We start from the raw sequence: 12871 nt of genomic DNA on the forward strand, positions 1-12871 counted from the left end.
GAGATTTCCTATAAATAAGAAATAGGCATGTGTAGTTTAGACAGAGATTATTCTAAAGTAATGAGTATCTTAAAAATTAGCCTAGACAAACGACTATTGATGTTTAAGTAATGCCATTACTAGAATAGAGTTGTATTCTCTGAAATCAGAGAATTTATACCACTATACTCCAAGGCAAATTTTCCTGTTGCCCTTTATAGTTATATTTTGCATGTGCTACATACATATATAGATGCCTGTATGAATATATAATATAGAAATATAAAAAATATATGTTTAAAAATACCCATGTGTTTTGTCTTTCACCTACTTATCTAATTTCCTCTTTCATATTTTAACTATTAGAAATTTTTTGGAACACTGTACACTAAAAATACCTTCAAATAATATTATACATGTCAAAACACATCCAAATCTGAAAATCATGTCCCCATTGGAGTTTTGACTCCAGACTTAAATGCCATAGGTGTAATTAAAGAAAAAAAAATTGACTTTAAAAACTGGGTTAAAATCGTGTTAATTAAGAAACCCGGTACTGAGTCAATAGAGTTAAAAAATAGTGAAACTCATTATTTAAAACATCTTGAGATTAAAAAAAAGAAAATTTTTTATCAACTGAAGTGTTCATTAACGCCATAGAAGTTTGGAGTAATTTTACAAAATCTACTTTTCTTTTCACTACGCTTACATTTCTCTTAGCACTTGGGCTGATTCAGTCTGTTGGCTTTTGGCAAGATGGGGATAATGGGTAACCCATTTTTAGGTGGATTCCTCTCTGAATGAGAACAAAAATTGTGTATGATTCAGTAGTTCAGAGGAATCATAGAGAAAGCACAACATTGATCTGTCCTTGGCCTTCCCGTTTCTTCAGATGCATTCACAGAATCAAGTTTAGTCAGTAACCTTATGTTACATCTGAGCATTTCCTATAATCATGATCTAAGAGGTCTTAGGTGGACCTTTGAGTGTGCACCTAAGTGTCCACTGCTGCTCCAGTAATGAAAGACAATGGACTGAATGACTAAATTACTGAATAATTAAATGACATGACTAGGTTATGGAACCTCTCTGAAATTTCTTTTCTCTGAGCTCCTTGCTTATCTGTAAATCTGTGTAATAATACTTTACAGTGTTACTTTACAAATTAGATTAGATAATATATACAAAAGCTCCAGGACATAAAATTGAATTTACTTGATGGTACCTGCTGCTATGCCAGTTTGTAGTCAATAAAGGAACAAAAGACATTCTGAAATGCAGAGGCAGAATACTTACTTGTTTACTCTTGACTTGTGCGTGTACTCCAAGATCGTCCCTTCCCGGGGATCTGTGTGACCTTGTGTGACCAGTGGAATCACCCAGGGGTGTCTTCCAACTTCACATATGGCCCTCTTTTCCCAATTTTTCACTGTCTCTTTCAAAAGCTGAAAAAATTTTATTGAAGTAAAAATAGGTAAACCTCTGTGCCACGTTTCACTGGATCTACTGGAGTTGCTGCCCTAATTACTGAATTTCTAGATTGTGAGTACTTGATCATATCGTTGTTCCCTTCCCCAGACCATTTCCAACACCCAGTTTACTTGTGGGTTGCTCTTGCCAGCATCCAGGATATTCACTGCCTCTCCCACCACTTTGACTCCTCAGCAGCATCGACCCCAACAAGGGAAACTAGCTAATTCATACTGAGACAAATTCCCGCTAGCTCTATGCTGTGGGTAAGATATTTGGATTTTAAAAGAGGAATCCGTGAAAGAATACATTTAGGAAATGATGGGGAAGGGTGTTATTTGGGAGAGCTTCTCTTTTAGAAAACTGCCTTGTCCATCCATATCAGGTTACTGAATATTTCTGTCTCCAGAGAAGATGGGAAACCTATACTTTTTGCCCATTTGCTCCACAAAGACTAAGTTTTTCCCTCAATACTCCAATGTCCTCCAGTTGTTTCCAACAATTTTATATACCAGGAAGGCAGCAAAATGTAAGGAGCCTATAGAGCCATATCCTGTTAGTCCTCATTCCTAAGGGATCACATCTTACTGGATTGTGCTGGGTCCCCAAGACCATATTCAGGTTTGATGATTTGGTAGAAAGACTCACAGAAATCAGAAGAGCTGTTAAACTCATAGTTGACAGTTTATTACAATAAAAGGATATAGATTAAAATCAGCAAAGGAAAAAGTTGCAAAGGGCAAAGTCCAGGAGAAATTATGTGGGAACTACATAATTTTCCCACATAATAATTATGTGAGAGCTACAGGACAGTGGTCCTGTCCCAGGAAATTTGTATTGACTGTACTTTAATCTCTACAGCAATTATGTGGGACCACATGTACGAAGCATTGCCAACCAAGGAAACTCTCCCAAGCCTTTGATGTCAGTCAGTCACATAAGCATAGAACAGCCCTGTTACTAACCTTAGTTATTCAGTCTTTAGCCATTCCAGAGGGCAAACTGATACAGCCCAGGGCCCTAGGTGAACAAAAATAAGCATTCACCATAAATCATATTGTTAAACTATCTAACATTGTCCATTACCCCATAGAAATACTATGATCCAGCCGAATAGTCCAAGGTTTCAGACATTATCTCCCAGAAACCAGTTAAAAACCAGTCCCTTCTTTAGAATACATAGAGTGTGACTACTCCAGTCCTGCTGAGTTAACTGTTTACTGCCCACTGTTGTGATAACTGAACATGGTGTGAGACTGCTTTTCATATGCTTGCTTCATGATCCATGCTGTTATGAAGAGATTTTCTTAGGAACACTGAGTAATGGGGTTTCATTCAGGATTTTGGTATAAATAAAATGTAAGCATAAACACTTTCAGAAAAATAAAATCTGAAACACAGGCCAATTTCTTTTATATTTACCTAAAAGAGCTTGAAAGTTGCTGCTCTATAAGCTGGCCTCCAGCACAGAACTAAAAAGGGAAAGAAATTCAGGGGTGGTTTATTAGTGTTATAAAATAGGTAAAGACATGTCTCCTCCATCTAAGAAAACATTACATGTCAAAGGGAAGTATGGTTTTACAATAAATGGTTTTCTTCTTTGAATGTGAAAAGCACTCATCAGGCCCATGGTTTTGAGCCATGTTATTAGCCAGCCCAGTGTGGAAGCAGCCTTGACAAAGAAAGTCAAAATCCTTCCTGAGCCCAGCTTATGGAAAAGTCAGATCAAAACTTCACTCCTCGGCCTTCCCAACAAATCCTTCAATTAGTCTATTAGTGAACATACATACAAAATTGTTAAAAAAAAAAAAAAGTATATTCCACTGCTAAAATGGTCCAGGTCCCAATAGCATAGCAATTAAGAGCGTGAGTTCCAAAATCTAAGTTTACATCTTGAGTTGAAATTCTCACTTGCCTGGTAAGTTAGACAAGTTATCAAAGTTATTTCCTAAAGTTCCTTCCCCAAGTCTCCATTTTCCTGTTGGTAAAATGGGGACAACAATACCTATTTAAAGGCATGATTTCAATAATTTAAGGCAACAAGATGTGTAGAATGGTTAACATGCCTGGTGCGTAGTAAGTTGTCCATGAACATTCACCATAATTGAGTATTACTGTCATTATTAAATCATCAGACAAATATTTGCTTTAGAAGCAGCTCGGCTTCATGGTTGAGAAAATAAACCCTAGCACCAAATTCCCGAGTTCGAATTTTGATCTTCCCACAGCCAGTTTGGGGACGCAGTTAACCTGGTCATATCTTTATCCATAAAGAGTAAAGGTTATGGTGAAGATTCAGTGTTTAAAAAGTATTTAGAGCAGTACCCTACATTTAATAAGAACTTGATAAAAGTCACCTATAATTATTAATTGAGTTTCAGAAAGTCTCATTCTGCCAATGGATTGCTCTCCTTCAACACACAAAGTTAGCATAGCAGAGTAGTGAAGAACATGGGTACTAGAATCAGATAGTCATGGGTTCAATCCCTGGCCAGGCAGGTGACTGGCAGAGTGGTCTTGGACTAATCACCTAATTTTCCTGAGCCTCTGTTTTCTTATCTATGAAATTGATTATACACCAGTTTTGAACTGAAAAAAGCAAAACATTTTTAAGCTTTAACAATCACCACCAGCACCACGACTGATAGATCTAACTTCTTTGTGTCAATCATATAAGTGAGACAATTTATTTTAGAAGTACATCTTAAAACCTTGGGGTTATACAGTTTTCATAAAAATGTATTTTATTGTGAGGCATGCAATAATATCAATTCCTTCAGCAAACATTTATTAAACAACTTTAAATATCATTTATGTGCTAGCTAACTGTGATAACCACTAAAGCATGAAGTTGAACATTTCTGCATTCACACAGCCCACATTGTTACTGAGAAACCCATACCACTATAAATGTATATGGAAAATGCAATGGTAGAGATTGCACAGGGTATAGATTTAAAGTGGGGATAATCTCTGGAGTCACATATGGTTAAAGTGTGAGATGTAGTAGCTCTTACCCTCTCTTTCCACTTCCACTAAAACATGCTCTCAATAAGTGCATAGTAAATGTTGAGCAAATCAAGATTTCTGGGGGAAAAAAAAAAAAAAAGATCTTTGATCTATGACCTGGATTCTAGGTTTAACTCTACCAATTGTCGACTAATGTAGGACCTTACACAAGTCAATATCCTGTCTGGGGGTCAGTTTTTCTACCTAAGTAGTTTTACCATCTGTTCTGATTTGGGGAGCTTGTTGAGAATTTCAAATGAAGTTCAGTGAAAACCTTTAACTAAAATGTTGAAGGTATTATGCAATTTTATCCTTAAAGAAAACCATAGGGCAATTTTTAAAAATAAAATGCAAACAATCTTGTGTGAAATTTTTCAAATAAGAGAAACTTCATGAGGAAGGGAAGAATGAGATGCTCAACCCCCCCAAACAAGGACTACTTACACTCTTTATCAAAAAGCAAGTGCTGACAAAGGCAGGCATATTCCAAGCAAGTTACACAGGTCTGTTTTTCAAAAGGTCTTCCACAACTTGCTATTGGATTTGATTCCACAACTCAAACCTTCTTGACTCTAGTAAATGGAAGTGACCAACACAACTATACCTATTTGGAAATTACCTATTAGTTTTGCTTGAAGCTATTATTTTCTACCAAATAGAAACAAGTAAATAAATATATAAATAGATATAAGTCCTGAGACACAAAATCTGATATTGAAAAGTTGAGGTTTAGTATCTTCTAACTCAATGTGGTTGATTTTAACACTGTGCTTAACATAGAAGGTGCTCCAAAAAATGTTTGTTTCCCAAATCAAGTCTTTTGTGGCTGATGTGAGGGGTTTGGGTCTTTTTAAGAACTCAAAACAAAGCAGAGCTATCACTTCAATTTACTGTGAAGTATGAGGTATTATTTTAGAGAAAAAATAGTTATCAGAGAGTGAAAACTGTTCAGCTGGAGAATAAATAGCTAATGAGATCAGACAAGTAGGAGATAAGGAAGCAGGTAGAATGATTATGCAGGTAAAGGAAGGGAAACAAAGGTGAAATTGAAGATGTGGTGTGTGTTTTCCTCCACAGACTGAAGCAGCTCTGATGTATGATGCGGTGTACATGGTGGCCATTGCCTCCCATCGGGCTTCCCAGCTGACTGTCAGCTCCTTGCAGTGTCATCGACACAAACCATGGCGTCTTGGACCCAGATTTATGAACTTAATCAAAGAGGCAAGTGCTACTCGTTCATGGCTCAATTCTTTCCTAGCCATAGTGATCTGACTTGTTCATTTACTGTGATCTTCCTACACGGCTCTGTTGGGCATGATATCTATAAACAAGGAGAATCCATCATCATCCAATCTGCTAGGAGTTCACTGATAAAAGTCTGTTGACCAGGAATTTTCTAGTATGATGTTGAGAAGTTCAAAGAAGCTACTGGATCATAACATTCACCTTTCTTCATCTCAGCTCTGGTCTCAGTTGCTGCTGGCTCTCCTCCACATATGTTCATAAGTTCATAGGTGCTTATTCCATGCCCCAAATCAAAGAGTGCGTTGGCCCATCACTGGAGGGTACCAGGGATAGTTCTCACACTATCAGCCCATAATTCCAGTGGTTTCTTAAATATCATATTATATAGGACTGAATAGAAGAACCTCTTTGTTCTAATAATATAATAATTATTTTGCCATTTGCCAGCAAACCAGAAAAGTCCAATCTATTCAAAACTTATCAAGTGTACTAAAAGGTTTTCAAGAGTATGGGGTATTTGGCAAAGGTGAGTTTTTCATTATTACTCTGGGATCCTGGACTATCCCCTACATTTCCTTCTCTCTGATACAATTTGACTTCTCTTCATCAGATCCTGCTCTAAGGCCCTGAGATTCCTCATATACATGTATCTTTGATTTATCTTTGACATCAACGTACACCTCAGGGTGTGTCTGGGCTTGACAAAATGAAATAAGGCTTAACTGAGTACATACCCTACTCTGCGCTGCTGTTCTAATGTTTTATCTATAAGATGCAGAAATTTACCTCTCAGGTAAAGAGCATCTTTATTGCCCTCTGCGTTGGAGAAGGTTGAGTTGAGACAGAGCCATTAAGAGAAAAGAATGGAAGGGTCATAGTGCAAGAGAAGAATGCCCAAGCAAGAATAAGAAGTCCTATTTTGGGCTTCATTTCTGCTGGTCTCTTAAGCACCTACAAACCCTTTCATGGTTTGTTTAATCTGCTTCCCCATTGACAGGTGACTCTGATCCATAAAGGTGAGAACAAGAGACACAATATGCATGAGGTTTAACACTAACTCGGGCTCCAGAACAAAGCTGGATCTAGGGTATGGCAAGTGGCAAAGACTACCCTGGGTACCTGATTTAATGAGGCACTCACTCTCATGTTTGAGTTTATAGGAGACTTTGAGGGAGTGCTTCCTTAAGTTTTATGCCCCTGAGAACTTCTCTGATCTCACCGTAGTCCTGTGATGGTTCCTTGGGTTTAATCCCAGCTCCACTAACATTTATGACCAATATAACCTACACAAGTTACTTAAATTCTTGTATCTTGGTTTTCTCTTTCGTGAAACAGAAATAACACCTTCTATCTCATAGCATTATTGTGAGGATAAAAATAAGGTGTGAAGAACAATACAGAAACATAGTAAGAATCTGAGATATTAGCTATTCTCTTATAATTGGAATAGACTGCTAATAATAGCCTCATTCAGTTTACTGAGTGTGATGCCAGGAATTTAAACCTGGCAACGACAACAACAACAACAAAGAAATCACAAATAGGCATGAAATGAAATACCCTTTGTGACAGCTACACAAATCTGACATACTGTGCCTAATGGAAAGACATTGCCCAGTCTCTGCTCTCCCTGCAGCAATCGTGGCTAGGTCCTGATCACCTTGATCTTTAACAAGAAAACAGCTGGTTTCCTTTCATCTCCTGCCAGCCCAAGAAGAGGCAGGAGGCCACATGAAAGCTTAGGATCAAATGCTTGGAGCACCCCAAGGACCTTTTTGCTTATACTTAGGTTGCATAAGAGGGTAAAATAATCAAGCCACAGTTAGAGATGTTTAAAGAAATAATGAACTCCAAGATGAGGGACCACATTGAAAGCAAAAAAACATTTTACGATCTTAAAGTCCAAAGAGCAAATTCCCCATTCTCAGTCTCCACAGTTGGGGGCTGAAAGGAGAGGCAGGTCATGGATTAAAAATTTTATTGCTCTTCTTCTTTGCCTCCTGAGTTATGGTGCTATATGCCACTCTTGGCAGGGTATAGGTACCTGCAGATATGGGACGGGCGTGATCAGGAGCAGTGTTCCAGTCTTTTGAAAGATCGAAAGAGTGAATTCTGAGACAGGCCAAAACATGCAAAAGTCCGAGAATGTAGATGTCTCTTTCAAGGAGTACATAATTCAACAAAACTTTGCAGACATCAGGTTTTATTAAGAAACATGAAATCAGGCGTGTGGTGCGAAAACTTCCCCGAGTCCTTTCTTTTAGTGACTCTCACTTTCTAAAGGATTTCTAATCTCTAAACAGAAATCATGTAAAGGAGCAAGTCAGCAGATTGAATTTATGGGGTGAAGATCAAATTCGTCACAGGAGGTAAATTTTCCGAGCTCAGAGATTGTTGTGTGTGCACTAATCCCTGATAACTTCACACATCATTTAGAATCAGTAAGCCTTTCAGACAAGTCTTTCAAGCTAACCATCCTTCAGAGTTTCAGGCTGACTAAAGAGGAAGAATTAAAGAACATTTTAAACCTGGTAGAGTGTGTTATAGTGTCATGTCTCTGGGCATTTGCTAAACAAATGTATTAGGAGATTATAAATTCCCACCCAATAAGCAGTACCAGGGCTCCATTATACAAGTAACATTAACGTGGCACTACAGCGTACTATTTTCTCCCAAACTGGAAGTTGTGGTTTTACTATGTATTAATATAAAATCTACATAGTGAAGGAATGACAGGCTTCCCTTGAAGCCATCCTATGTCTGAGATAAAACCTATGCTTATCAGCAGGATCTGCAGGCTCCCCAGTGATCTGGTTCCTTATCTCCTATGCCATCCGTCTGATCTCCTGCCCCAACCCTAGCACTTGCTAAACCTACTGGGGCTCCCTGAACTTGCCGTTATGTTCCTACCAGATTCTCTTGCCTCTGGCTGGAAGGCCTTCATGTCTCAACTCAAAAGCTAGCTTTATGTGCTTACCTTGACTCATAAATTTTGGTTCCTTACCTCCATTATATTTGTTGTTAGACCATCATATTTATTTACATGTCCATCTCCAACCTGTGCTTTTCCAGTCTTGTTTCCCGTTTTTTAGGAAGACTTAGCATGGAATGAACACCCAACAAGTAGAGGCCAAACAAGTGAATAAACTAATAAATTAATGAATGAACAAGCAAAGGAACTGAAGAGCACATGCAACATATAAGCTAGTACTTTAGGACATACTCAGAACATGAATATCATATCCAGAAACAATTTGAAGAGGCAATACCAGAATCAGCCGGACTTGCCTACCAGGACCATAGGTTCTGGTGGGACAGTGAGGCAGGGGTCTGAGGAATAGGACAGCCTATTTAACTCTGGCGCAGGGAGCACAGACCCTGAGATTTAATTGCAATTTTCTATCTCACTGAAGTTAGTCATGGAGAATCTTTGTTCTCAATTTCCTCTTCTAAAAATTGCAGATAAAAAAACCCATTGTATATGTTCGTGGCTATTACATGTATGTATAGACTAACAAAATGTGTTGCATGTGGTGGTTGCTCAGTAAAGGGTAGCTACCATAAACCGAGTGTCCTGCCAAAAAATGTCTATCAGATAAGGTCATTGTCAGGAAGAAATGAGGCAACGCATATAAAACATTATCTATATTGCCTAGTGTAAGTATATTGCCTAGTGCCCATGTACAGCATGCTTGATATTGTTCTTATTGGCATCAACATTATTGTTATCGGAGCCCAAGATGAAGTAGGATTATTTGTAAAAGGAGGACAGGAGCTAGCAGTGGAACATCAGGAGTTCTATGGAAATAAACATAGCATAAGAGGCCAACTGCAATGATGCCAGGGGATGAAGGACTTTCCGTCATGGAGCATATGCATGATTCTTCAGAAGGGACCCAAAACATCATGTAATCAGCAACTAGGTAGAGCTGTCAGAAGACCTGGCAAACCACCTCTCAGGTTAGTCTGAGAAATAGTAGCTATGTGGGGGCTTAGGAAACTAAAGTCCTTGTGTCTATCGCCAGAGTTACTCTGGACCCAGAGTAAGTTCCAGCTGGCCGTGGGGCAGTGAGAGTAGCTACAGCAAGAGCAGGCACAGTGAGGCATCTGGGAAGAGAGTCTGTAATCACGGATGCTGGGAAGGACAGCCAACAGTGGCTACATGAAGTGAATCATATATTTTAGGTTATATTAGTGGTTATTAACTATTTTCTGGGTTATGGATCCTATGTTAAAACTGTCTTAATTGGGGCGCCTGGGTGGCTCAGTGGGTGAAAGCCTCTGCCTTCGGCTCAGGTCATGATCCCAGGGTCCTGGGATCTAGCTCCGCATCGGGCTCTCTGCTTAGCAGGGAACCTACCCCCCCCCCGCCCCCGCCTGCCTCTCTGCCTACCTGTGATCTCTGTCTGTCAAATAAATAAATAAATCTTAAAAAAAAAAAAACTGTCTTAATTGTTCCCACAAAAGGCATACAAATCCAGCTGTAATCTCAGGATTCTTAGAAATACCCTGGTTTGCCTAAAACCCATGTTAAGGGTGTCTGAATTGGGTATTGAAAATAGAATTTGGTTGAAAGAGTGTTCCAGTATGGTGAATAGCAAAAGTGTAAATGAAGCATAAAGACTTCTGCTGGGGTCAGAAAAGTCGTCCCATGTGGATGTGAAAAATGAGTTTAAGTAGATATGGAGAGACAATTGGTAAAATTTATCTGCTGAGCTGAGAAATTCAAATTTGATTGATAATAGATTGGTAGTCACTGTTCTTGAAGCACAAAAATATGGTATTTCAGAGAGTTTATCTTGATAGCCTTCTGTAGGTTTGATCAAAGCAGATAAACCCACAAAGATTAATGAGGGATTATAGATATCTTGGTTTTGAAGTGACCGCCATTCATAAAGAACTAAAGGGGGAAATAAATTGCTCAAGAGAAACATACAAGTATTTCTTGACTCCTTCCACAGATCTAAATTCATGCAGCTATTGTAAAAATTCACTTGGATGCCCTGCATCAACAAATTCCTAAATGGGAGAATCTGTTGTTTTATCCATTAAATCTATTATTGCTACATAAGCCCAATGTCAATAATGACAAGGTTAATTAGGATATCAAACAAACATAACTAGTGGAACAACAAAACCAATTTTTTTCCTACTGTCCTCTTAATATTATTCAGTGTAAATTGGTAGATTTTTCGGGATTTTTGTGTTTTATTAAGGTAATAACAGTTCTAGAGTTCCTTTAGGTGAAACCTGAACTTAGTAATTAGAAGTTCTATTCTAATATGAATCAGAAGTCCAACTTGATTTAACTGCAAATTTCTTTTCCCTTTGAGCTCCAGTCTGCTGGAAGACTAGAGAAGTGAAGGAATGTGATTTATGGTTGGTTTCTCCTCTTTCTTCTTTCTTTCATTCTTTCCTTCCTTCCACCCGCCCTCACCAAACCATTAGTTATTGTACCTCCTACCAGGCTCAAGAAGAATGACAGTTTTTCTTGGTGGACCTGCTCTGTGCTCTCTGGGATCAAAAAATATTCCCCAGGTGGGTCTGGGGAATATTTAAACCTAAGTCTTTTTTTTTTTTTTTAATTTTCTTTGACTCTTCATGATTTTCTATTGGGCAGTCTTTCCTGATGTTTATTTGAACCAATCAATGGATCTCTTTTAGATGGGGGTGTATCATATTTCCTCAGCCCCATGACATCCAGTGGTACATAACTTGCTTTTTTTCTGCTGAAATCTCCTCACCCTTGTAGAGAGTCCTTGACTATACTCCCCCTGAGGTACTCTGGATTCGAATCTCGCACCCACTCATTCCTTCCTTGGGTGTCGTGGGAGCGCCTCTGATCATGATGCAGCACATCCTAGTTGGCCTTCCCTTCAGTTGGTCAGCTCTTGTGTAGTCCTCTTTTGTCACCTAGGAGCCACTCCACAGTGCATTGTCTACCTTGACTTCCTCAAGTTTGAACCAGCTATTGGTCTTCTCCTTCTCCAACTACAGCCAATTTGTTTCAGACTTCTCTGAATGGCCCCCTGAAATCCTACTTACCAGGGTTCAAAAATGGCATCCTGAAGGCAGAAGAGTGTGGACTCAAAGAGGTAACAGTACTCTCCAGAGAAATCTCTCCAGCGACTACTTCTACCACGCATGTGATCCCTTTTATAAATTTCATGCACAAGTCCAAAAATTCTAGGACAATCTCTGTAGGCACTTCCTTTGTACCTATGTACAGGAAACTGTGGAGTGTTTATCTACCCACTCTAGTATCCTGATATCTATTATATTGGTAACTAGGTTGAAACATTACAGTAAAATAAAACTTGCCAATCAAACCAGACTTCTACAGGTTGTCTAAACTTCTCCATCCACCTCAAAACACTCATCTAATTCAGTAAGTCCTATTAGCTTTCTATTCTAAATGTTTTGCAACCTTCCTTATCTACTGCCCTCATTATTTCTCACCTGGATCCACCCTTTTATAACTTTTGTCCACATATAAACTGGGCATATAAATTCCACATATAAAATCCCCATATAGAGTGTTGTACATAAATGTGTAGTAGGTTTCCACCTTCTACAAACATAAACTTACTTGTAGTTTCCTTCATTCACCATGCTTTTCTCACACAGTGAGACAGATGGTCTTTCCAGACTAAAACCTGCCTTATGACACTCCTTTTTCATATGTTTTTCAGGCTGGAAAGCACTCCCTCCTATTGTTTACTTGGGCTATTATTCAGAACTCATTTTCTCTAGTGATCCTCTCCCAAAACTTTTTTTGGGGGTGTTCTTCCACTGAACTCCATAGCTATTTTACATCTCTATGTTAGCCTTAAATTGCTTCATCCAGACACTGTGAGACCTTTCCCGTGAACAAGGACAAAGTCAATTTATCTTTGTGTCCTCAGAGCTATGCCTATACGTGGTAGGCATTTACAAGATGCTTCTTGAACAGAACCCAGGAAGTTAAGATCCACCAAACTCTTAACAAATTGTGCTGAGCTAATGCTTACTTTTTAAACTATATAAATAGTTCCTAATTGATCTGGCCCAAAATAGATTTACTATATAGGAGTGAAAATTATTTCCAAATGCCTATGTATATGGGGATAGCACTGAAAATATGGACAGCTTTCTGCCACTGGTTCACTATGAAATTGTAATTTACTTG

The 12871-nt window shown here is 38.6% G+C and overlaps 1 protein-coding gene across 5 annotated transcripts in view; it reads left to right on the forward strand.

Moving 5' to 3' along the window:
* Positions 1-12871, forward strand: part of GRIK1 (glutamate ionotropic receptor kainate type subunit 1) — a 385580-nt gene that overhangs the window by 283412 nt on the left and 89297 nt on the right. For all 5 annotated transcript variants that reach the window (XM_004757477.2, XM_045085170.1, XM_004757475.3 and 2 more), the window contains exon 7: positions 5536-5679. In XM_004757477.2, coding sequence (XP_004757534.2) covers positions 5536-5679 — 144 coding nt within the window. The remainder of the gene's footprint in view (positions 1-5535; positions 5680-12871) is intronic.

Source organism: Mustela putorius, unplaced genomic scaffold, assembly GCF_011764305.1.
Source record: "Mustela putorius furo isolate JIRA1106 unplaced genomic scaffold, ASM1176430v1.1 tig00000832_pilon_pilon_pilon, whole genome shotgun sequence".
Classification (NCBI taxonomy): Eukaryota; Metazoa; Chordata; class Mammalia; order Carnivora; family Mustelidae; genus Mustela; species Mustela putorius.